The 24,376-nt window shown below is 37.8% G+C and overlaps 1 protein-coding gene across 8 annotated transcripts in view; it reads left to right on the top strand.

Annotated features, from left to right (window-relative positions):
• The window catches only part of LOC117421205 (C-terminal-binding protein 1), a 173,980-nt gene extending 151,307 nt beyond the window's left edge, over nucleotides 1-22,673 (top strand). For 7 of the 8 annotated variants that reach the window (XM_059034328.1, XM_034035299.3, XM_059034311.1 and 4 more), the window contains 7 exons: nucleotides 1,922-2,066; nucleotides 4,324-4,530; nucleotides 11,075-11,289; nucleotides 14,003-14,133; nucleotides 15,846-15,973; nucleotides 18,950-19,064; nucleotides 21,498-22,673. In XM_059034328.1, coding sequence (XP_058890311.1) covers nucleotides 1,922-2,066; nucleotides 4,324-4,530; nucleotides 11,075-11,289; nucleotides 14,003-14,133; nucleotides 15,846-15,973; nucleotides 18,950-19,064; nucleotides 21,498-21,684 — 1,128 coding nt within the window. In that variant the 3' untranslated portion in view covers nucleotides 21,685-22,673. Of the gene's footprint in view, nucleotides 1-1,921; nucleotides 2,067-4,323; nucleotides 4,531-11,074; nucleotides 11,290-14,002; nucleotides 14,134-15,845; nucleotides 15,974-18,949; nucleotides 19,065-20,464; nucleotides 20,566-21,497 lie in introns of all 8 variants that reach the window. The other variant, XM_034035306.3, reaches the window with a different exon arrangement.
• Nucleotides 22,674-24,376: the final 1,703 nt, after the last annotated feature.

Genomic DNA, 24,376 nt, shown 5'->3' with positions numbered 1-24,376 from the left:
CATGCTTGTCTACTATTTTCTTTCTGATCTCCTCAGACAACTCTCTCCTTTGCTTTCTCTGGTCCATGTTCAATGTGGTGCACACAATGATACCAAACAGCACAGTGACTACTTTTCTCCATTTAAATAGGCTGAATGACTGATTACAAGATTGGAGACATGTGTGATACTAATTAAAGAAACTAATTAGTTTGACATATCACTATAATCCAATTATTTATTATCTTTTCTAAGGGGTACCAACAAATGTGACCAGGCCATTTTAGAATATCTTTGTAGAATAAGCAATAATTCATCTCTTTTCACAGCTTCTTTGCTTTATTCTATGACACACCAAAGGCATGCAAGTATACATGATAAAATAGCTTTTAATTTCATCACTTTTCAGGAGAAATAAAGCATTATTTCAATGAGCTGTAAGGGTACCAACAAATTTGAGCACGTCTGTATATATATATATATATAATAAAGAACAGTATTGCCACATTAATACAGTGCTGAGCATGGATTTTTACATTACAGTTCTTGTTTTTACAATGGAGTATTTAGCAGCCGTTATAAAAATGCCTTGGGAGATGCAGTTAGTTTGCCAGGCATAGGTGAGGGTCCACTGAAGCAGTTGCTGGCATGTGCAGAACAGTTTTGTTTATTATAAGTGTGGTTTATTGTTATTTTACAAATACTGCATTATTATGGGAAATACATTGTCTTCCATTGAAATACACACTTCTAAAATAACAGTTTTTACAGTGGAACCATATTGTAATGTTAACTTGTTAAGAACAGGTGACAAATATTAAACTACAGTATGTGACTATATACACCAGCACCATCTCCTCCAGATGTAGAGTAACACAAAACTGAAATGACATTACCTTTCTGTACCTTGGCAGCAGATGGTACGGGCAAACACCTACGACTGAGTGGGTGCTAAATTAAATGCAGTCAAAATGAAATGCAAGCCGTTCAGAAGACCGCTTTTTTAAAATTAAACATGCTGTCAATTTCTGAGTGTCTGCTACAGTTAGGTGAGAAGTGGTCGGTGTCTGTTTATATAACAGATCGCACCTCTTCAAAAAAGATACAATTCATGCATCAGGCATCTAAAAACAAAAAAAACTTACTGTGCAAAAGAGAATATTTTAAAACCAAGTTGTGTTTGAATATATATATATATATATATATATATATATATATATATATATATATATATATATATATATATATATATATATATAGATAGATAGATAGATAGATAGATAGATATTGCTTGTACCCGACACTTGCTAATTAACAAGTTTTGGCTCATGCAACACCCCTATACACACACTGCATATTTAACAAGCTTTTGTGTAGAGTTCTTCCATTATGATAATAATTTTGTCCTGGGCTTTAGCTTTACCTTTTTTTGTTTGTTTGTTTGTTTTTTTTTTACTCTCTGGACAATGTGTTTTGCTATGAGAATAATGGAAGACTGCTGTACCTGGTATTGGACTCAGTAAAGGTGTTTTGAATTAATCTCGAGAGATGAAGCTCAGGGGATTTAAATGTTGAATCAGACTTTCAAGATTGAAATACAGACATAGGTCGTAATGCGCTTTTTATATGCAGTGAGACATGTTTGTGTGAATTGGTTCTGACAGTAGGGAACAGCTTAGTTTCTGTTCTTACTGTAAAGAAGCCATGGATAGCTCTGGACATGGAGTCTAGTCTACACCAGGTTTAAAATATTGGTGGCAGATTCAAAATGAATTCTAACTGAATACCCCAAGAATAACACCTGAATATCGTATGCACTTCCTCTGAGATCTGAAGAAATTAATTTTCAATTCAGCCCACAACAGGTATTTGTAATAAGAATAATGTCTTATTTCAACAGGTTTTGTGAATAACAGTATATATGTAATTATTTTTTTGTCAGGTACTGAATGAAGCAGTGGGGGCTTTAATGTATCACACCATCACATTAACACGGGAAGACTTGGAAAAATTCAAAGCACTTAGAATAATAGTCCGAATCGGCAGTGGGTTTGATAACATCGACATCAAGTCTGCTGGAGACTTAGGTAAGCACAACACCCTTTGACAAAAAAAAAAGTGCATTATTATTATTCTTATTCTTATTATTATTATTATTATTATTATTATTATTATTATTATTATTATTATTATTATTATTATTGTTATTTCAACACAGTTTGCTCCACTGGCTTCTTGACACTGGCTTACCACCACAACTTAACCCTGTGTTGTGTGGTGTGAGCCCAGCACTGCTCCGCTGGCCAGAATAGGTCAGCACCTCCTCTGAAGGTCACTTTCATATGTCTAATCTGAGTGACCAGCAAGCTGAACAAAACAATAATAATACTAATGTACTGAAAACAAGAAATATATTTTAATACAATCAAGAAGAAAGCAGATTTTGTTTGTTTCAAAGTTCCTGTTAGACATTTAAACACCATGTATGAAATGTTTGAAAATTATTTTGCCTGATTTTTATATATATATATATATATATATATATATATATATATATATATATATATATATATACACACACAACTACAGCTATGGCCAACATTTTTGCATCACCTAGAACTTTAGAATTGGGACAGAATTAAAAAAAACAAAACAAAAAAAAACTATGAACATAATTTGTATCTTTTATTTAACATCATGTAGTCAAAGAAACTACAAAATAATATCGCAAAAGTTTATCGGAAGGCATAATAGTAGTACAATAGTTCATGTTAGATTTTGAAATGTCACATTTTTCAATTTTAGTCAGTATGTGGGGAAAACTACAAAGCAGTATGTAATTCAATATGTTAACGTAAAATTATTCTGCATGTTTCATTTGACTTTATGAAGCAAAATCAGTTAATTGTATAGGGTGATGCAAAACTTTTGGCATTAGTTGTACTCAAGATCATCTCACTCATGATATTAAAATCCTCCCGACCTGATGTCAGCTTAGAGCATTCCCAGTATGGATGTACGTGTAGTGTATCATGAGTTCCCTTCTTCAGGCATTTCCAGTGTGTCAGGTTCTGTTTTTTTTATTTTTATTGGGACACTGCTGCTGGCACAGGTAAAGGAACTGAACCAAATGCTTAAAAACAGACTTTATTTACTGCACTGGTGATATTTTGTGTTGTTTTTTTCTTCTAATATTTAACTGGACACCTATTTTGCAGATTAAGCCTCATTCCAGGTGCAATTGAACTACATTACCAAGACATAATCACATGCGTAGGCGCATACAAAATCGCCTTTGGAATGTCCATAACCATCCAGAATCCTTCCAGTAGGGTGGGGTTTTTAGGAATTTTAAAAAAAATCACTTCCAAATAGGGCCCTTTGTGTACCAATATTATTTAAACAACATATCTAACAATGCATGTATTTTTGTCTTTATATAAAATCTGTGAAAATGTTTATTCAGCTTTTATATTTTATTTAGACTGTTTTGAACAGATTCTGGAATCGGAATCGTTCTGCTATTCCTACATTCCTCATGAAGCATCTAGTGTTGAGGCTCAATTACAGCTATATATAGTAGGGCACCTTACTTACCATTCTGAGTTGTAAACTCACACTAGTCCTGCACCCAGTCAATGTAGTACTTGTTTTTTAAATTATCAGGAACCAGTGCATTTGAATACATTGTTACCTGCTGCTGCCTAAACACCTTGTAGTTTACAGGCTGCTGCACATTCCTTTGTGATTAGCACAATGATTTTTTTCATTGTAAGTTGAATTCTCTGCACTAAACTGCTTGTACATAAGTACAATGTGCCATAGGACTTTGCCATTTGGGGCCCTCTTCACACAGCTTTAACATGCAACATGATGGATTTGAAAGATGATGAAACATTTCTTGACTGTTAAAGAAATTATGTTCAGACTTTATTTAAATCCATTTAAATAATTTCAGTTAAAGCTTCATGAATAGGGGCTGTCGCTTTTGGATAGTAACAGTTCTCCTGTAGATTTTAAAAAGCACACTGTCTGAGTCTTTAAAAACAAATGGGGTCTATTTTCGCCAACTTCAGAGTAGCAGTGCCCTTCATTATTCTAAGTGGTGTGTAGAAGTTTAATTCTAGCAATAATTAGGGGCCCTGAACTTCAGCCTTAATGCTAGAGGCACAAGACCCTGCCCAGTATTTCAAGTTTTTTTTTAAAACGAGATTTAGGCATTCTGCACTGTTCAGTTTTATCAGCCAATTGTTATAGCTGAGGTCTATATGAAATGAAATTGAATTGAAAAAAAATAATTTGATTCTTTATACTGTTAAATGAACAATCCTGTGTGTATCGCAGGGATTGCGGTATGCAACATGCCTGCTGCCTCCGTGGAGGAGACGGCTGACTCGACGATATGTCACATCCTGAACCTGTACAGACGGACCACCTGGCTGCACCAGGCGCTGCGGGAGGGCACACGGGTGCAGAGCGTGGAGCAGATCCGGGAGGTGGCGTCGGGGGCCGCGCGCATCCGAGGAGAGACGCTCGGGATCATCGGCCTGGGTCAGTCACAGCAGCTGCAGGGATACGGATTACAATACCCTGAGGCTCGATATCCTCTGTGCACTACAGAGTGCATTTTACCATAGGCACCTTAAGCTTTTGTTTAATAAATGCTTGATCTTTTTTATTGATTTATTTATTTGGATATGGTTTGTAGAAAGGGGGATGTAGATCATACCAGTATGGATTGTTTATACATAGTTTGTTTGTTTTTTTTAATAAATGTTCACTGTCACACTGAATTGATGCTTCGGAGCCTGGGAGGGACATGAGAGAAACACATATGTAGCTATTTTATCTCGTGGCCAAGAGATACTAAGACGAGCACACAAGATCTATCTTTTTTTTTTTTTTTCTCTCGTGTTCCTCCCGGGCTTCGTATGATTCTACGTGAGAGAAAAGTGAAAAAAAAAAACTAGAAAACAGGAGAGGCGTTACTCGAGTGCAGCAGAATCCAACCTGACTACAGCTTTGCTTAGTGAACGATATTCTTAACAAAACGTGTTTCTCCCACTTGTATGTGGAGCTGTATGACTGAGCCGAGGGAATTGGTCAAGTTAAGAGGTAAGAGATTATGAACTGCATTGTTAGAAAGAAATGCATCATTTAGGTATGTAAGAGGAGGGTGGGGTGTGCAGCCCTTCAATAGATAAGCTCTAAATGGCTCCCTAGTTTTAATCTGTTTGACACAACATGTGAGGCGATGAGTAAGTGGTTAACCCCTCATTCAGATTGTTTCTAATATTTTATTAAACATACTTGCAGTATGTTTTTGGCTTTTAGCTGTTTGGAAATGGTGTGCCGATGACGATAGGTGAGATAAACAGTGAAACTCTGCAGTAGCATGCCCTTGTGGCTTAATAGCAAAAGAAAGGGAGGAGATGTATTTCAGTGCTAATAACCAACAACTGTCTTTGCTTGCAATTTACTGTGGGCCTGTTTTTATTATAACTTTTGACATCAGCTGGAAGCAAGCCTTGGTATCCCTTGTACTTTCAGCTGCAATTCATAGGACTAAGCATTGGAAAAATGGCTGCAAAAATATTATTTATAATTGATAACATTGTTATTGGAATTCAACTGGAAACAATGAATATCATGCCATATGGAATTGTCTTTCAATGACACACAGACTGTAAAGTGCTAACCACACTTGGCTTTTTTTTTTATAACAGAGCTAAAGCACCCAGAATCAGGCTGCCGAAAGCCTCAGTGGGCTTTGATGCCCGCTTGTTTGTCAGTTTTAATTTGAATTGTTTATTTTTGATGGAATGCGTACACGTGTTGTTGGTATTATGGGATTTGCATGGTCCAGTTATTGAATGCATACTGTACACCACAAATTACTGTCACTGTTTACCTGAACTGTGAGCCCTTGTGATCAGCGTTTTTAAATTACTAAATTACTGTAAGAGGTATTGATGCTTTGCTTTAATGAGTCGAATGGACCTTTGGGTCTTTACTCAGTAATTGTAATGCTGAATAAGACAGCGTGTAATTGCAGTACCGTGTTGCCAGGCCCCCCCCAGACCCATTTATATAAACTCTGTAATTTAGCCAGCCTTTTCTGCTTTTCTCACCCTAGACCTCTCCAGACTGAGTAGTATACAGACAACTCAAACCAAATTCTTCTGATCTGAAGTCACATTATGATGCCCAAACGATGGGCCACACCGGCATACAGCTGAAAAGCTCAATCTAAATGGAACATTTGAATGAGAACTATCTTCCACAGTACAGTAATGTAGCAACCATAAATACCGAAGTTTTGCATTGCCAAAACTAGAACAGGAGGATTTCAGTACTAAACACAGCATTCGTAACAAAAAAAAAACAACAATTCACTTAAACATCTACTCCTCAAATAGTTTCGTCCTAATTTCACAAGTCAGATACTTTTGATCCGTGGGGGTAAACGCAAGGCACTGAAATTGTATAATCTGGTGGAAATACTGCTAGATATGTGGAGCTGCAAGGAGGATGAGTGGGGCTTTCTGCAGGATAAGACACTGTTTACTTACTCAAGCTTTCAAATCCATTATCAGTTCCATGGCATATGCTCCTCTATTTGATTACAGAGACATTCTTTTCAGGAATGCCCTGCAGACTATTAAATGAAATGGATGTGTTTTACAATAGATCTGCTGCTCGCTTTTGGAAGCCTCACTGCTCCTTCCATTAAGATGTTTGAGAGAGCGCTCTCTCCTCTCTCTCTCTCTCCTCTCTCTCCTCTCTCTCTCTCTCTCTCTCTCTCTCTCTCTCGCCCCCTCCCTTTCTCTAGCAAAAAGATCATAAGAAGTGCACTCCTTGCTGAATCTTAACAGCTGTTAAGCTTTTATTTTGCTACTTGTTTCAAATGGATGAACAAAGTAATTTCACATCTAGGTACATAAAATTGTTTTGGTTGACAAAGTAATTTCCTTGAAGTAAATTCTGTTTACTGCAGACAGTAAATAAAGGGAGCGGGCTGCATGCTATCAAACAGGGACATAAAAAATAATTAACACCATGAAAAATAACTTTTCTGGCCATTTGGTACCAGAGTTTTTTTTTTTTTTTTTTTTCTACACTATCAAATTGTCAGAAAAAGAAGGAAGTCGTAGGTAGCATATTTCTATCATATGAAATCAGATTTTGAGGCAGACCCGTAACGCTGGTGAGAGAGAAGGGGAGCCTGGCTCACCACACTGAAAAGAAAAGGGGAAGAGAATTAGAGAAATCAGTGAAGAAGTGATGCAGAAGAGGAAATGAAAGCAACGTTTAAAAGCAAAATTTTGTTTTTTTTGCGTTTGGGATTTGCATATTAAAACTGTTGTTGCTGGTAATGATGCCAACTGGACTGGAACTGGATTAAATGATGAATAGTGTAGGTGAAATTAAACAGTTTAGGCTTTAGGTATATATGAAGAGCTTCATGCCAAAATGCTATGTATCCATTTTCATTGTTTTTAGCAAATTGATTTTTTTAATTTCAGATACTTGGCGACAAGAATGGTTGCTTTTTTCACTATTAATGTTATGCGAGTAAGAACAATAAAACAAACGTGTAAACATTATAAATCTACCTCAAAACGTTTTTAAAAAAATAAATGAAGACATTTATTTTTTAAGCAAAATGCTCCATATCCCAGATTCTGTCCTTTTTGCACAGAATTCTACATATCCATATCTCTACCAACAGCTTCACAAAAGTCACCTACATCTATCATGTCTTTGTTTCCATCATATCAAGCATTCGTTAATATGAATTAATTAATACAGAATATACAGCATGTCAATTATTATCCAAACATCATCTTCAGAGCCTGTTCACATCTGTGCAACTTAAGAACGTGCAGATATACAAAAAACAATGCATCAACAACAACAAGGAATACAAATCAATGTACCAGCTTGCCTAATAAGTAACTACAGCAACACAGAGTAAATTCATGTCATGATCAACACGCTTCCTTTTCTTGTTACATATCGCGAGCAGACGAGGACGAGATTCATCCTGAGAAACTCTGTCTGCCTTCTCATAAAGTGTATCCTGATTCAGCACTAGATCTGCCGGTGTATGCTTATCAGCATGACAGAGGTCAGAGTTCTTATCAGCAGAAGGCTGCAGATCACTCGCAGGATTTCAGAATGGCGCTCTCGCTTCTGCCCTCGCTTGTGAGCATCCTTGGATGCCTTACCTTTTCTACCGACAGGCCATGTTACCACTGGCTCTGATATTTTATCAGATTTGTTCATTTTGACTGATTTATTCAGACCGGTCATGATCCAGTTTTCAATTCAATTCAATTCAATTCAATTCAATTCAATAAGCTTTATTGGCATGACAGGAATAAACAAGTTTTGCCAAAGCAAAATAAACCTACAAACAGACAGGTACAGTGTATAAACAGACACAATGAAAAGACCATTTTCAGTGCAGGTTAATTTGTTTTTCTTAAACTGTGGCAGGCAGTCACATATTCAGCAGCTAGTGCACATGTTATCAACACCTCTCCTAAAAATATTTGTAGTTTTTCAGTTTCTGAGAGGTGGGTGAAGTCACTGATGTGCCTCGTGAATTTGGGTAAGAATGTGTCCCTGAGCAGCTTGTATTTGGGGCAGTGCAGTAGGAAGTGGAGCTCTGTCTCTATGTGGTCTAACTCACAGTGCTCACACAGTCTCCTCTCTCTGGGTCTCCACGTGGCTCTGTGTCGACCCTTTTTGATTGCTAATGTGTGGTCGCTCAATCTGTATTTGGTCAGTAGTTGTTTTTGTTTTTGGTCTTTAACTCTGATCAGATATTCTGCCAGGGCGTATGGTCTGTTTAAACTCTGGTAGCACTCTAATTTATGCTGTGATTTTACTCGGCTCTCCCAGTGTATCAGGTATTTGTTTTTCAGGGTGGTGGTTTTTTAGTTTTCACTCTCTAATAATGTGCGCTGCCAATTGTGATGCAAGCGTGATGCTGATTGGCCGATGGGATATATTGCGGTTTGATGAAAACTGGAAATGTCAGATGATCGCGTTTTGAAATGAAAGCTGTTTTTAGCATTTGGATTACATGGCAGATATCGTATTTTGACTGAAATTGTTTACACTATATATATATATATATATATATATATATATATATATATATATTCAGCAGGTAAATATATGTTCAGCAGGTACATTTCAAACAGTAGCAGGTGCTCAGTCACAGCAGGACAGTGAATTAGAATAGGCTGCTTAAGACCGATGACTTCACTAAATGGACTCTCCATTAAAAGCATGGAAGGTGAGAGCACACATGGTAGCTTCGCAGTGTAACTTTAATTAATCCATGTATGTGAGACAGTTATTATAGTCCATACAGAAGTGCTAATGTTTCAACGCTGCTTGCATCATCCTCAGAGATTGCGGATTTTATAAGCTGTCGATTCTTAAGCGAATGATTTGATTCTTATAAGCAGTTGATTCTTAAAAGCGGACCAATATGATTACTGTGGTGCAGAATCAGTATGTTAGTTTGAGAATGAAAGCTTTGTTCCCTGCAGTGTAATGGGTTGACCACTAGATGTCATGAGTTCACAAAGTATTGTTTAGTTAGTGCGCCAACTGAGAGCTATGTTTATTTTGTTTGTTTGTTTTATTAGCGGCTGTTTCCCCACCGCACTGTAAGAAAAATAAAACCAACACCGGTTTTAAACTGTAAATCAGGACTCCAGCCTGATCATTTACACTGCCCTCGGCCACGTCACATTACAATTAGCAAAATACAGTTTAAATACAGCATACAACAGTGTCAATGGTGCTCAATCACTGAGGACAATACATCAAAACAAGTCCTCGTGGGTAAGCAACTTGTTATATGATCATGATTATGTTTACTGAAGGCTGCAGAATCCTATTTTACTATAGTATACTTGAGAAGCGATCGTCTCGTGAGGGTGCCTAGTTTAACTGCCGTGTGGTGTTATGTATAATTGCCTTTGAATTAAAATGACATTACAGTACAGCATTTTACTGTCAGGACTACCACTGCATTTAAGCACCTGTGGCTTGCTTATTTTCAGTTGCGATGCAAATCTCACAGTTTTTCATTCAGCGGAGATGCAAAGCTCTGCAATCCCCCCCTCCCCTCCCCTCCCCTCCCCTCCCCTGCCCTCCCCTCCCCTCCCAGCTGTATTTTGGAAGCTGTACGGATGGCATGTCGTGCTCTTGAACTCTGTTCCACAGCTTATTGTTTGTTCATTCCACCACGTGTGGATGTTTATTTAAACGTGGAGGCAGAGGCAGGTTCCTGTTCACTGGCACAGGGAATACAGTACCATGGAAAGGGTTCTTGTTGTTCCTCAGATAACCTAAAACTTCCTGAAACTTTTCCATTGTGCAGCAGATAAGCAATTTTAAAGTAAGCATGTATCATGTATTTCACTGTATAAGTTGGTATATAAAAACAATTATAAGGAGTGTCTTTTTTTATCAGAAACCCTTGGCGCTATATATATATATATTTAATATATTTATATATATTTATTATGTATATTAATGACGTCCCATTTGTTTTTGGATGTTTTTTTGATATTTTATTGTATATTATACTATATTATTGTATAGTATATTTATTTGTCATGAAGCGCTTTGGGATGCCTTGGCATGAAAGGTGGTATACAAAATAAATGTGATTGATTATAATGCGTGTGTGTGTGTGTGTGTGTGTGTGTGTGTTGTGTGTGTATAACAACTCCAACAACTTGGCCCTAAAATTAATTAGACAGTGTTTGCTATTTTAGAAAACTAGAAGCCCAGAATTATAGGATACTGTATTTAAACCCTGGCCTTGACAATTCTATTAAAATGAGTTAAAAATTAATCTGATTAAGTGTACTGTAGGGGCAGACCATGAGTGGCTCTTGGGCTGCATTTAGACATTTCACATTGTACAGTGACTCACCTCTCCACATATCTCTTCAATCTCTATGTTTTTAATGATTAGTGAATCTATGAGTGCCCTCTAAGCACAGTCTCGCTGTGTGTTTTCTGTTATCCATGCATGTTAATTGTTCCCCTCTTGTCCTAGGCCGTGTCGGGCAGGCGGTCGCACTGAGAGCCAAAGCGTTTGGCTTCAACGTGATCTTCTATGACCCGTACCTCTCCGATGGCATGGAGCGGGCGCTGGGCCTCCAGCGAGTCAACACCTTGCAGGACCTGCTGTTTCATAGTGACTGCGTGACACTGCACTGCAGTCTGAATGAACACAACCACCACCTCATCAACGACTTCACCATCAAACAGGTGGGAGGAGCAGTGCCTCCACAATCGATCCACAGCCTGGTGAAATTACTGGCTGATCAGATGGTGAAAGCCACTTTTTTGTATGCTGTGTGATTTGGAAAACTCTGCATTTGAGATTAGGGTGCTTGTTGTAAAAGTTCTCAAAATAAACAAATCCCCTGGGCCAGATGAGATCATTCTAATAGTACTCAAAGAAATGAAAGAAGTTATTTGCAAACCGCTAACCAAGATCATGCAACAGTCTCTTGAGACAGGGTTTGTACCGACAGACTGGAGAATTGCAAACATAATACCTATCCACAAAAAGGGAGACAAAACCAAACCAGGTAACTACAGACCAAAAGCCTGACTTCTATTATATGGAAACTTATGGAAACTATAATAAGATCCAAAATGGAAAATTACCTATATGGTAACAGTATCCTGGGAGACAGTCAGCATGGTTTTAGGAAAGGGAGATAGTGTGTAACTAACCTGCTTGATTTTTTTGAGGATGCAGCATTAACAATGGATAATTGCAAAGCAATTTAGATTTCCAGAAAGCTTTTGACAAAGTCTTGCGTAAACAATTAATTCTCAAACTGAACGCAGTAGGGATTCAAGGAAATGCATGCACATGGATTAGGGAGTGGTTAACAGGTAGAAAACAGAAAGTACTGATTAGAGGAGAAACCTCAAAATGGAGCGAGGTAATCAGTGGTATACCACAGGGATCAGTATTGGGTTCTCTGCTCTTCGTAATGTACATTAATGACTTAGATTCTGGTATAGTAAGCAAACTTGTTACATTTGCAGATGACACAAAAATAGGAGGAGTGGCAAACACTGTTGCAGCAGCAAAGATCATTCAAAATGATCTAGACAGCATTCAGAACTGGGCAGACACATGGCAAATGACATTAAATAAAGAAAAGTGTAAAGTACTGCATGCAGGCATTATAAATATCATATGGGTGATACAAAAATTGAAGAAGGAATCTATTAAAACGATCTAGGAGTTTATGTTGACTCAGAAATGTCTTCATCTAGGCAATGTGGGGAAGCTATAAAAAAGGCCAACAAAATGGTCGGATACATAGTGAAAAATGTTGAATTTAAATCAAGGGAAGTAATGTTAAAACTTTACAATGCATTAGTAAGACCTCACCTAGAATATTGTTCAATTCTGGTCACCTTGCTACAAAAAGGATCTTGCTCCTCTAGAAAGAGTGCAAGAAGAGCGACCAGAATTATTCCGGGTTTAAAAGGCATGTCATATGCAGGCTAAAATAATTGAATCATTTCAGTCTTGAACAAAGAAGACTACACGGCAATCTGATTCAAGCTTTCAGAATTCTAAAAGGCATCGACAATGTCGACCCAAGGGACTTTTTCGACCTGAAAAAAGAAACAAGGACCAGGGGTCACAAGGGGCATCCAGAACAGAAAATAGGAGGCACTTTTTTACACAGAGAATTGTGATGGTCTGGAACCAACTCCCCTGTAATGTTGTTGAAGCTGACACCCTGGGATCCTTCAAGAAGCTGCTTGATGAGATTCTAGGAACCATAAGCTACTAACAACCAAACGAGCAAGGTGGGCCGAATGGCCTCCTCTCGTTTGTAAACTTTCTTATGTTCTTATTGACAGTGGTGTACAATGCAGAGTTTGTTTTTGTCAGGTGTGCCTTATTTGTATGAAGTACTGCCCCCTTGTGTTAAACAAAGGTAATAGTAATTTGCATACAAAAATAGTTCTGAACTGTATATATATATATATATATTATACTTGAAGGCATTCAAAAAGCATTAAAAAAAATGGTTTTCAGCAATGACATGTAAGCCATGTGGGCAGCAGTGTAGAGTAGTGGTTAGGGCTCTGGACTCTTGACCGGAGGGTCGTGGATTCAATCCCAGGTGGGGGACACTGCTGCTGTACTCTTGAGCACCACTAGATTGCTCCAGTAAAAACCCAACTGTATAAATGGCTAATTGTATGTAAAAATAATGTGATATCTTCTAACAATTGTGAGTCGCCCTGGATAAGGGCGTCTGCTAAGAAATAAATAATAATGTGTGTTTTGTTTGATGATCGCTAATATTTACATGCATCATATTAATTATTAAAACACATAAACAAACACAACACATTTCGACACATAGTGTTGACGTCATCAGGTGTTGCAGTGATTTGTCAATTGTAAACAGCTTTATAAAAGGACACCATTCAACCCAATAATAATTATTAATTAAAAAATAGCCATAGACATTTAAACTTAACGAGGACCATTTCACCAATCATAGCATTCATTAACTGAAATCGTTTTAGAATCAATTGTTAGTATGGTATATACATAGCGTAATTATACAGTGATTAAACTCAAACATTGATATATTAAAACACTTTAAAATAGGCATATATTCTGCTATACGTAACAGATCACATTACATAGTTAACTTACACAGTTATTCAATAGTAAAGATTAGAGGACATTAGACTGCAATTCTCAACCCCAGACTGCTGAAGATTCAAGTTGGCATACAAAGATGAATTATCCAATTTTTAAAAACTTTTAACATTTTAGAGATATGGATTGAGATGTTTCATTAAGTCCATGTGGTCCCATAGAATGTAATGTATAAATCCAGACTCTCTCCTCATAGCAAATTAAATCGCTGGTATGGAAGCAGTGTAGCTGTGCTCGGTTCTGTAATCTCTCTCTCTCTCTCTCTAGATGCGGCAGGGTGCATTCCTGGTGAACACAGCTCGGGGAGGACTGGTTGATGAGAAGGCTCTGGCTCAGGCTCTGAAGGAGGGGAGGATACGAGGGGCAGCGCTGGATGTTCATGAAACGGAGCCCTTCAGGTGATCAGTTCAGCTCTGCCTTTAACTTGCATGTGACCAGCAGCCCCATTCTCACACTGACGTGACCTGGAGTGAGTAGGGTCTTTTCCTGTCCTCTGATATCTCAGCAAGTAAACGCTTGTTTGAGCCGGAGAAATTCTTGGTTTTATTAAAGCTATTTGTTTATAACGCATTTGTTGTTTTCAGTACCTGGAAGACAGTTGTCACTGTTCTATTTCTGTATTTCACATGCTACTGGTTACTGTAACTGAATCACAAGACAGTTGATATACTGTATGTAAATACCACAGACCCAGTATTTCCTGCCACTGCGCTATTCCTGAGTTACATGTGTGTTCCTTGCACAGGATGACATTTATACACAAGATAAGATGTACTGGACCTGTGACAAATCATCAGTGGTGATTGGTACTGCACTAATCAGTTTTGCACACTGCTACCGCAGCTGAAATTGCCACAGTGGTAATAAAATTAGAGAGAAGAGGGAGCGAGAGCAGATAGGAGGGGATTTTGAGCAGTCTGAGGAAGACATACAGTGTCCAAGTGCCTTTAGATAATCAAACTTCTGTGTATGTACAGGCAGCCAGACTATAGTTTGGGCACAGGTCATGCAAAGAAAAGGCTGCAGTGTTTTGAAACACATTCTCACAAAACAGACGGACTGTTTTAATCTGATGAATGTCTTTGCACAACAGTTTGTTTGCACTCTCATATTCACTTTGCATTTCCTGCATTCTTAAGATGACACATCTTATAGTATTATTGATCCCTACACCTAATGTTAAATATCAATGCCAATTGCGATGCAACGCAATGTTTAACAATAACCCCAAAAATGTAACTCCAGAAAAATCATATCAAATCAACAAGCATATCAAATCAACAAGCTATTTCATTAAATGCAAGGACAGACAGTTCACTTTAATTATAACTTTGTTGCCAATCTTTGTGATCTTTTAGATGAATTCTCTAGTTGTGAATGTTTTTATATATATATATATATATATATATATATATATATATATATATATATATATATATATATATAGCGTATAGCACGGCTTGTATACTAATGAGCCGCTTCACACTGAATAAATCACTAAGCACCACTACATTCAAAATTCCATGACAAACTGCCATTTTATTTGTTATTAGTTACAAAACCACTGCCAAAAATGAGTGGCATTTCACCTATTTCCTTTAATAGGGAACACCAACTTTCCGAGTGAAGACAGCAGTCATCGTGAAAAAAAATAATAAAAAAATAAATAAGTGCACCAGCAACTGTCAATAGTAGACACATAGCAGTAGATGAATAACAGCTACCGGTAAATGAAATAGTAGAAAAAAAAACACTACAAAAAACTTTCTTTTTAATAAGTGAACAATACATATAATTAAATTAAATTTGGGACTATATTACACTGCAGATGTATACACAATAAACGTTTATGGTTTTGTCTTAATTTAAAATGTGTTTAAATTATTGTAATTGTTTTTCTTCCTCCAAATGACAGGTAGCCATGTTATAAGCAGTATAAACCACTTCAGGACGTGCGGATCCGATGATATATACCACTTTCGGGTGTGGTTAAAGGACCTTGGCTTACGCCTCTGGCCTTATCACCACCCCAGGCGTGGTATATATCATGGGAACCGCACAGCCCGTTGTGGTGTATACCTTACATATTCCTCTCTATTCCTCTCTTCAGTTTTAGCCAAGGTCCTCTGAAGGACGCTCCAAACCTGATCTGCACTCCACACGCAGCGTGGTACAGTGAACAAGCCTCCATCGAAATGAGGGAAGAGGCAGCAAGGGAGATCCGCAGGGCTGTTACAGGTTAGTTACAGCAGCAGCAGGGTCGTCAGAGCAGCTTGCATTAATAGCACAGGTGTTGGTAAGAGAGGCTGTGCAGTGCTTTATGGCAAATAGTGTTTGTTTGATTGCATTGTATTAGTTTGTCTTATCTGTTACAAAATTGCTTTTTAATTCTGATGGATACAGTGAGTGTGAGTGGAGCGATCCATTTGTATATAGAGCAGGGGAGCGGAGCGGGGTAGTTGCTGGAGCAGAGCACGGAGCGAGCCATTTCCAGCCTGCTCCTTTACAACACTGAGCAGAACTGAGCACGGTTTTATTTGTCTTAAATACATGTTCGGCCATGGAGTTTGCACAAAGGAGTTATAAAAAAAAGTGACAAGTACAGATGCAGTCACTTTACAGTATTATCCATCATGTCTGTGCATGGTAGCCATTGATTTTTCTAGTTTCAAACCAAAATTAGGCACTTTTATGTGATTGGCATTTCAATTTTATAATTCATTATGGAGGAAAAAAAATATATATTCTCCCGATTTGTGGAGCTGCATTTGTGCCAAATACAAATGTGAGAAGCGTCATCAGTGTGTCCATGTGTCTGTGGTTATTATAAAGCCTATATTGTTTTTATACAGTTCTACGGTTATGCCCCAATACAGCACTGTGAACACGGTTTTTATTTTCTGCACTCTTAAGGATAGTTTATACACTACAAGGTGGTCCGTTAGCCCCATTGAGACTCACTGATATGCATGGGTGAAAGTGTTCTGTCTGTAGATGGAATTCCGTCAAAATGCCTTCTCCCATGTCCATTTGTGTTGTTAGTGTAGAAATGCCAAAAACATTGGAGGGGCCTGGTGAGTGCAAAGTGCCGACATGGAGTGAATCCTCCTACGTTCAGCGAACTCCATCTATGAACATGCGTCTAGTTTATGATACAGGAGCACTGCTATCAAGGTATCCCAGCTGCACTCGCACTTCCAAAGCAGTAAAATGGCTTGTACTGTGATTAATGCTAGCGCCATTCTCAATGTGAATGGCTGCAGAAACACGACTTTTGATGAGGACAGCAGCAAGTACCAAGTTTTGTGTTTCTAAAAAAAAAAAAAAAAAACAACATTCACAGTCGGGTGTCCAAACAAATCTACCTTGGAATGAAATGCTGTTCTTGAGAATGCTCCACCGGGCAATGAAACACAGTCAGACATATTGTAAACGTATGTTTGCTAGACCAAAACAGTCGTGCCTGCCTGATTAGTTATGCCTGAACTGTCAAGTGGCGATCGATTAGTTTTGAACTGGAGAGAGAGAGTGACAGAGCGAGACAATGTGAGAAATGCCTACTATTTGTTGTTTGCTTTGAAGTGTATACTTACCTTTGAAGTGCAGTAAAAGTCATGCCAGAGATTCCCAGGTCAGCGAGAGAGGATAGGAGAATAGAGTGATTGACAGGCAGCAGAGAGCTCGAGGAGAAAATAAGAGAAGAACAGAGATACAATCTCACTGAAAATAGAACTGCTTAATAGCAAATATGAAATGGGAAAATGAGTCAAACACAAAAGTTTTATTTACACAATATTTGCAAATGCTCGGAATGAAAAGAACGAGAAAAGTAACAAAAACATGAATATGCTTTGAAACACAAAACCAGTAAAACGGTAATAGCAGATTACTAGCAGATAAGTCAATTGAGAAATAATAATAATAATAATAATAATAATAATAATAATAATAGTCCAGGAAATCTAAATGCTGTATAAAGCAGTTGTTTAAACATCCCGAAATATCCAGTCCTCCAAAAAGTATATTTTTAATCCCGAAAATAACTGGGGGGAAAAAAAAAACAAAACAATGCTTGGTCTCACCGGTAATCCAAATCGAGAAGGATGACTCTTCAGAGATAATGTTCTTGCTGATCATGGCTTAGGAATGAAGATAGTAGTTTAGTGGTTGCTGTTTATAGCTTTTTTAATCTTTCCATAAGCTATACTGACTGAACTACAATGGATTACAAACTTTACAAGATTCACTGGAAATTGTTGACAATGGCCGGTTAATGTCCGAAGTACTCTACATTTATGTTAAGAAAATAACATCACCCAAAATGAGCGGATATTGACGTCAATGACCGGGCACAGTTGTCAGTCGGAGCTCCAATGGATTTATACAGTAGTTGACTGGTGGGTGTCCATACACAGATCACAATTACTGATTACTGGAGGGAATTGGAAGAAGTGCTTTTCATGATCCTGTTAGTCTCTAAATGTTTTGCTTATTTACAACACACTTTGAAAATGCACTTGGTATGTGATTGGCAGACAGTCTGTGAGGTTTGTTTCCCTGCTGTTTCTCACTAGGCCCTTCACCCTATGTGACAGGTTGCCACATTTTCCTTGTGCATCATGAAACCAGGCTGTTAAACTCAATCTCATCTTGTTCCAATATCAAACTGGCAGCAGCCCAGTCCAGTCTGCAACCAGAAGAAACCCTCCTCTTGCATCCTTTGCATTGGACGCTCATTAGGTCATTCCACCATTGGTGCCAGTATATGACAACGAATTCTGCCAGCCCGCCATCCTTACTGGGGCTGACAGAGTCACAGCTGAAATCGATTTGATCTGGATCTGCTGCTGACGGAAATGAACGTCTGATTTTGCATCACTTACAAGGCAGTCTCAAGGCAGATGGAAAGTGGCATTTCTGGTGACTTTTTGCTGTCCCCAGGTACCCGTCCGTAATGATCCATGCAATAAACAGCTGGAGACGACGGCTGTTTCTTCCTGTGTGCATCTGACAGCAGCTGTTATTTCTCAGGGGAGCATCTTCCTGTTGGATGACGCTGCGGCACATGAAACAAAGCACACTTCTGTTCTTGCCCCTGTTTTTTTGTCCTCCTTTCTGACAAAGCGACATGTCAGATTGTACAGGTATGTTGATTCAAGTGAGATAGTAATGACATTTGCTTTTTTGTTCTTCCTTTCTTTCTTTTGATATCAGGTCGCATTCCAGACAGCCTGAAAAACTGTGTCAATAAAGATTTCCTGACTCAAGCCACGCACTGGGCAAGCATGGATCCTGCAGTTGTACACCCAGAGCTCAATGGAGCATACAGGTAAATACACTGGTCTGGACCATCTGCTTAGCACTGCGCTTTCCACTCCTTAGAGAGAGTGGAGGTATAGTTGAAAGCAGGACTGTGCGTCTGTGACAGAACGGAGATCCTTCTAAAGCTAAAATGCAAGATCTACTTTTTCCATACCTCTCCTTTTGTTTGGGGGGGGGGGGGGGGCACTCCTACCACTTTTGATTGGAAGTAATTTGAGATTTGTTTGCAGTTTAGTAACTTGTCTCATTATTGTCATAGCCCCCCTGCACCCCCCACCCCGACAAAATACAGGCAATCCTAATGCTGCTCAGTGGTTTGGGATTTACTAATAGTTTACATCGTACCTGTAATATTATTTAAGTGTATATAAAATGTGAAAGTATTTAGCTCCCTACTGTATACTAATGAAATCCCAATAAAATGTATGGTCTTGTATCAAATTGGTAAATATAATGTGTCTGGTAAGCCATTTTATTGAAGATATTTCTGAAAACATAAGTTACAAAAAAAATGAAGGTAAAAGCACCGCAACACCAAGCCCCCTCTCCTGAAGAACATTTTGATATAAAACAATTGATATTGCAAGAAAACGTGGTCTGTGTGATACGCTAAGAGAGGCCTGTTAACATCAATAGCTCTAACCCTTTCACACTTACCAGGCTTGCCTGTTCTGTACCATGAAACCAAGATAAATACTCGCCTTGAAGATTTCTTAACAAGATTAATTCGCAGATGAAAAATGAGAAATTGCTATAGATGTGTCACACATGCTTAATCCTCAAAAGAAAGTTGTGTATTTTTTTTTTTTTTTTGTACAAAACAGGCTCCTGTCTCACAATTCCCCAGCATTAGATTGTAGAACACTACTTTGATGGATTTGCAGTCTCTTCAGATATGGTCCTGGAAACACCCTGTATAAATGTAGAGGCAGGCTTGTTGCATTGCAGGGATGAGAGTGCTAGGCCTAATTTCTTTTTTTTTTTCCTGTGTAAATTTGGTACATCCAGAAATGTTTTTCTTCACAGTAAGTTATGCTAAAATTGTGCTACAAGACAAGAAGTAGACTTGTTTTAGAACATGAGTGTTAGGACATTTACCAGAGTGTAGGACATCTGACCCATCACTGCTCATCTATTTCCTCATCGCTGGTTGAACTCCAAACCAGCAGCTAAATGCTGGTTATACTGTATGTGTGCGCCACATTTACAAATGTTTAGACCTTGTTTGTTCGTCTAACTCCGAACTCTCATCCCTGATTTTTCACCCTATCCCACCCCAGTAACGCAGATGTAGTCTTTATAAAAAATAAATAAATAAATTTCAAGTCTTTTGGCTCCAAGTTATAAGTATTGACAAGGTTGGTAAGGTTAGTTTTTAAATATTGTTATTTCCATTTGATTCCGTAGTCACATTCAAGCTGTGGTACAAAACTTAAGGATGAGCGACCATGCTGGGATTTAATCAAAGCTCATCAGAATTTTGTGTGTTTGAATCCGAATACTGAAAGGTAAAAAAAATAAAAATAAAAATAAATAAATAAATAAAAAGACTGGTTTCGTTTTTTTTTGTTTGTTTGTTTTAATTCCACCTGACCTGAATCTCTTTTTCTGAACATAATTCCTTAGATTTCAAACATTTTTTACCAGTTGTCAGGGAGAACGTAATGCTGGAATGGGAAAGGGAGGCGAGGGAGAGAGTAGTGGTTTATTATAAGCGATTTGTAAAGCTAAACCTCTCTGAGATGGCACTCACTTCTTCATAGAATGAGCTCCTGTCTTCTTTCTTTTAAGAGAGGGAGAGAGCGCAATTTAGTCAAATCAACAACACAAGTCAATGACCAGGCAATACTTGTGAACTTGGGAATTAGAATGAAAAATGAGAGACACACACACATAGTCAGTTTTTACTATAAGCAATGTGTAATTCTTAGACTGACATGTACAGTATTTAGAAATATCTTCAATATATCTTATTTAGGAACTTCTACTCCAGGATAATGGCATTTAATGGGGAATACAGGAAGCATTTGCTAGTAAGAGAACTCTAGTCCCAAACATAGTAATAGAATTGAATAGAGAAAGCCTTTATCCAATACATTTAACTTACAAAAACAAAAAACTACCTTCATGTCTAGAACAGTTCTTGTCCGTCCCCCACAAGGGCCATTGATTGGATTTTGATCAAGAGGGGATGAGGGTATTAATCAAGAATGAGGGTTGGGAGAAGGGAGGGCTCCAACCATAATTGGGGTTTTGATTAGAATGGATCTGGTATTTCCAAGCTGCAGTTTGTAATCCAATTATCATCAGTTCATAATGAACCCCACCCTTGTATGATACAGTATTCTTTTGTGCCTGCCTGTAAGTGATGACTGATAGATGACCATGCAGCCGCAGGTTCTTGATTTCACGTTCTCTCTCTTTGCTTCCTCTCGCTCAGGTACCCTCCCGGTGTTGTGAGTCTGGCCCCCGCCGGACTCCCCTCAGCTGTAGAAGGAATCGTTCCCAGCGCCATGCCTTTATCACACGGCCTTCCCACTGTAGCCCACCCCCCACATGCTCCCTCCCCGGGCCAGACCGGAAAGCCAGAAGCCGACAGAGAGCAGCACCCCAGCGACCAATTGTAGCCCGCGAAGCCAGCCGTCACGTGCAGAACACTCCCCCATTGGAGAGACGGTGGGGGACAACCTGGATTTCAAACAGCAGTGGTGAAACAATGAACTTATGGGAGTCAATTTATGATTTTAGAAACTGGTCCAATAACATGAAGACGAGGGTTTTTTGGGAGAAGAAGAAAAAAAAAAAAAGAAGAAAAATATTTTCCTGCGTAATAAATTGTAGTTTGTCCCTGTCCAGTGGACTGATTTAACTGTTTCTGTGTCCTATGGGTTCCTTGTTAAGCAAGAGAAGTTATAGTAGTTAATTATATCATGAATGTAATATGTCTGTGTACAGTTTTTAGAGCATTATAAAGGGTTTGTTTGCTTAATGGTCAAACAGAGAAAAAAAGGGAGGCATTCAATCAAACGGTTTTGAGGACAGCAACAACAACAACAAAAAAATTTGTTTTATATGATTAAAAACACGCCCAAAAAGAGGCATTTTTGCAAATTCTCAGGAAATTAAATTTTTCCCCACTTATTTTTCTTTATATGCCACACAGTGCATTGTTTTTGTACCTGCTTGTCTTATTTTTTTTAGAATCATTTAGACACAAAAATGAATATATATATATATATATATATATATATATATATATATATATATATATATATATATATATATATATATTAGCTATATAGGCATTGATTCTCTCAATTTCAATCTTAAGGACTAAGGTGTTACAAAAGAGATTTTAGGGGAAAAGACAAACCTGGCGCCATGCTTCTGTCATCTGTTTCCCTGTACATCTTTGGTGGTAATGTGTAAAAGACAGCACTAGGCTACTGGAAGGTAGCATTTCATTGCCTACATCAGTTCCCTCCTGGTAAAAGTGGTAGGCTAGCAATATTTTTTTTTTTTTTTTTTGGTTTAAAAAAAAAATAAAAAAATCATGTTTGTGACTGTATCCATTTGTATGAATTATTTTAAAAGAAATAAAATCCCTGTTAAAGGACTTTGTGGGAATTCTTTTAAATGTCCTATGAAACGTCATGTTATATCAAAATGTATTGACAGCAACTACAAAGATTTATAGTGAACATATTTAGAAACTAGTACACCACTCCTGCACATCAGTCCTGGGTTTGAGAACAACCCTTAATTCAGAATTCTATTTAAATGATGACAAGCCAGTACTATTAACAAGCGGACCCCTATTAAATGCATTTTCCGCCACAACTCCCATTAGTAAAGCAGCAGGGTCTTGTGATTACCCAAATACCTGCCATCTGGTCATGTTACTAATGCACTTGTGAGTTTCAGAACTCTCCATGTTAAGGTGAGTTGCTAACCTTGAGGAAGGTAAGGAACAACTAGAATTGGCTATTGCTTATTTTTATGAAGTATAAAAATGAACAACATAAAACAAAAGATTAGACCAGTCTTGTACAGACTGCAATCAGTACTCTGAAATAAATCACAAATCTGAACCTGGTACAGTCCAACTAGTTCAATTGTACTGTAATTTGTGATAGTGTAAATAATAAATGTTCCTTTAATACAGAAAAATAAGGAGTGATTCATTTGCAGTTGTCTTCAGTTTAGAGAGGCGTGGCTGTGTCTGAAGACTGGATTACACTGTCACTCCCAGGGCAATGCTGGAGGCACTTGCATGGGGAGCCATGTGGAGAAGCTAGCCTCTGCCCGCTCTGTTTAGTTTTTATTATTGTATTAGTTCTTATGACAGGCACAGCGATCTGTTCCCAACTAAATGGCATAATTCACAGCGTGGCCCTGTCTACTTAACGAGAAATAGAGGACTTCATTTCCAGTGCTCTTCGTCCAGCTCCTTTCATGCGCAATTTAATGTACAAATTAAAAATGAAAATAAAAATGCTTGCAAAATGTTTTGAATTGCTTACCCAGCAAAGGGAATGTCTATTGCACTAATTTACAACTAGATAATTAACAGTTCAGCCAGAGTACAATGCTTACTAAGCATTTTGTTTAATTAGCAAAATCTCTAAGTAATATAATTGCTACAGCTGCAGTTTTCAAATGTGTTAAGGCTTTTATAAGATTGAAACACTAGGTGTCAGTATATAGCCACATAAAATAAACCACACTATTTCATGAGACATGAGTTTTAATCCTAAACTTTGTTGTCTCTTTTTTTGCTAACCAATATGCCAACGGTAATGTTTAGCTGCCCTATATATTTTACATATATATATATTTAAAACATTCAACTACAAAAGTATTTTTTCTGCAATTTCATCCCTAAAGTATGTATTACGTCAGGGAGTATTAATATCTGCATTATTTATGTAACTCTTACAAGAATGTATAGCTGTCCAATGTGACCGATTACACCGTCTAACAATTTTTTTTTTTTTTTTTGTTCCTGGGTAGTAAGTGTTATTTCCTAATTGTTTATGCCTCAAAAGTATCGAAAATGGCTATTATTCCCCACAAACTTTGCTTTTGTGACCAGGACAGTGATATTTTGAAATGTACCTATTTTCCAGAACATTCCAGATAGATTCAGTGCTGAGTAAACTTGGAGTAACTTCTAGAACTTTCCAGTAATATAAATAGTAGTATAAATACAGGGGCCTTAAGCCCACCAGTTCAGTTTAGTTCCAGCTGTCTAAGTGGATACATATCTGCATTTTTCTGAGTTGGCATCAAGGTCATAGGAGACTTCAAAATGGTGGC

This window comes from Acipenser ruthenus, chromosome 1 (genome assembly GCF_902713425.1).
Source record: "Acipenser ruthenus chromosome 1, fAciRut3.2 maternal haplotype, whole genome shotgun sequence".
Taxonomy (NCBI): Eukaryota; Metazoa; Chordata; class Actinopteri; order Acipenseriformes; family Acipenseridae; genus Acipenser; species Acipenser ruthenus.
Note: the sequence above shows the minus strand (reverse complement) of the source record. Positions and strands in the feature narration are given on the sequence as shown.